The sequence below is a fragment of the Amphimedon queenslandica genome, unplaced genomic scaffold, assembly GCF_000090795.2.
Source record: "Amphimedon queenslandica unplaced genomic scaffold, v1.1 AMPQUscaffold_2485_Cont25513, whole genome shotgun sequence".
Classification (NCBI taxonomy): domain Eukaryota; kingdom Metazoa; phylum Porifera; class Demospongiae; order Haplosclerida; family Niphatidae; genus Amphimedon; species Amphimedon queenslandica.
In genome coordinates this window covers 1-1,301 of record NW_003557180.1, presented here as the reverse complement: position 1 = coordinate 1,301, position 1,301 = coordinate 1, and the positions used below count along the sequence as shown (strand labels likewise).

At 43.3% G+C, this 1,301-nt stretch overlaps 1 protein-coding gene across 1 annotated transcript; it reads left to right on the top strand.

Annotated features, from left to right (window-relative positions):
* Positions 1-90: 90 nt before the first annotated feature.
* LOC100636893 (uncharacterized) lies at positions 91-1,176 on the top strand (the record flags this gene model as incomplete). The annotated part of the gene is made up of 4 exons (XM_020008395.1): positions 91-385; positions 470-638; positions 729-782; positions 926-1,176. Coding segments are annotated over exons 1-4 (663 nt in total), but the record flags the coding sequence as incomplete, so codon positions are not given.
* Between the last annotated feature and the right edge of the window lie 125 nt (positions 1,177-1,301).

Sequence of the window (1,301 nt, the reverse complement as noted above, 5' to 3'; positions counted from 1 at the left end):
AGACTTGCAGCTGCTGCGGAGCCTGCGCTGCGGTAAAGCAAGAAGGTGTGGCTAGTCTGTAAGCTTTGGAGGCAAAAGTTTATGCGCATGCGCAGAGCTAATTAGGACGACTGGCAGGGGATTTCCCCTTACTGTGTTCTGGCTGTCCTCCCTTTATCTCTCTTTCGTTCCTCTTCCCCACTGAATCTGAGTCATTATGAACTTAGAAACGTCGTTGGTGGCTGCCGAAAGAGGGTCCACTAAAGTCTACAACTGGGACTTTGCCGGGGGCAAGTGGGTCAACTTCTCGCCCACGCACAAGTACAGCTTCATCAAGATCGTCCAGAAGAAAACACTGTCTGGCAACGAGTTTTTTGTGGTGATAGAACCAGATGAAACCGATAATGTATGAAATGCTATACCATAATGTACTGTGAATGATTCTTCCATTGTCTTTCCTCTCTTTATACACATACATGTGTACATGTAGACACTAAGGTTCCATCTGCCCACTGATGTACAAGTCACAAAAACTGGTGACATGATTCAGTTTGCAGTACCTGATCCACAAGATCCTACCGGTGGAAAACTCATTGCCATCAAATTTGAAAACAAAGATTTAGAGAAACAATTTACAATGACGGCCAGTCGAAGAATAAGTAAGATCGAGATTTTTATTGAATCATCTACATATGCTACCTCTCTCCCTCTCTCTCTCTCTCTCTCTCTCTCTTTCCTTCCTCCATTAGACGGCTTTATGGCTATCAAACCAGCTCAAGCTCCTGGTGAAGGATCTAGCAGTGGTGTGTATGCATAGTAGCTAGAGAATGATTCTCATGTACATGTAGTTTTTGTGAGCATTTTAACCATTTTAGCCATTCAAAGGGTAATGCCTTAAATTATCTTATCCTCTCTCTCACACACACACACATATACTTTATACCAGGTCAAAGATCAAATGATTTGAATAAACCTCTAGAGGTTAAGAAGCAGAGACCTGTTTATGAAAATACCTTTAGCACTGATAGATATGACGGCTCAAGCTATCAGTCTCCTACTCTTCCTTCAACTGGGACTGGAGGAGCTGGAAGGACTCAACCACATCATCGTCCATCCACTGCAGCTGTTCCTGCTAAACCAGCTGTTGAAACAAAGAGTAATAGATCAGGAGAAATTGGACAATACCACCAACAACCAGTAAGACTTTGTGTTGTATGTACATGTGGTTAATAGTCACTCTGTCTTCCTACCTCCCTTCCTTCTTCAATCTCTCTCTCTCTCTCTCTCTCTCTCTCTCTCTCTCTCTCTCTCTCTCTCTCTCT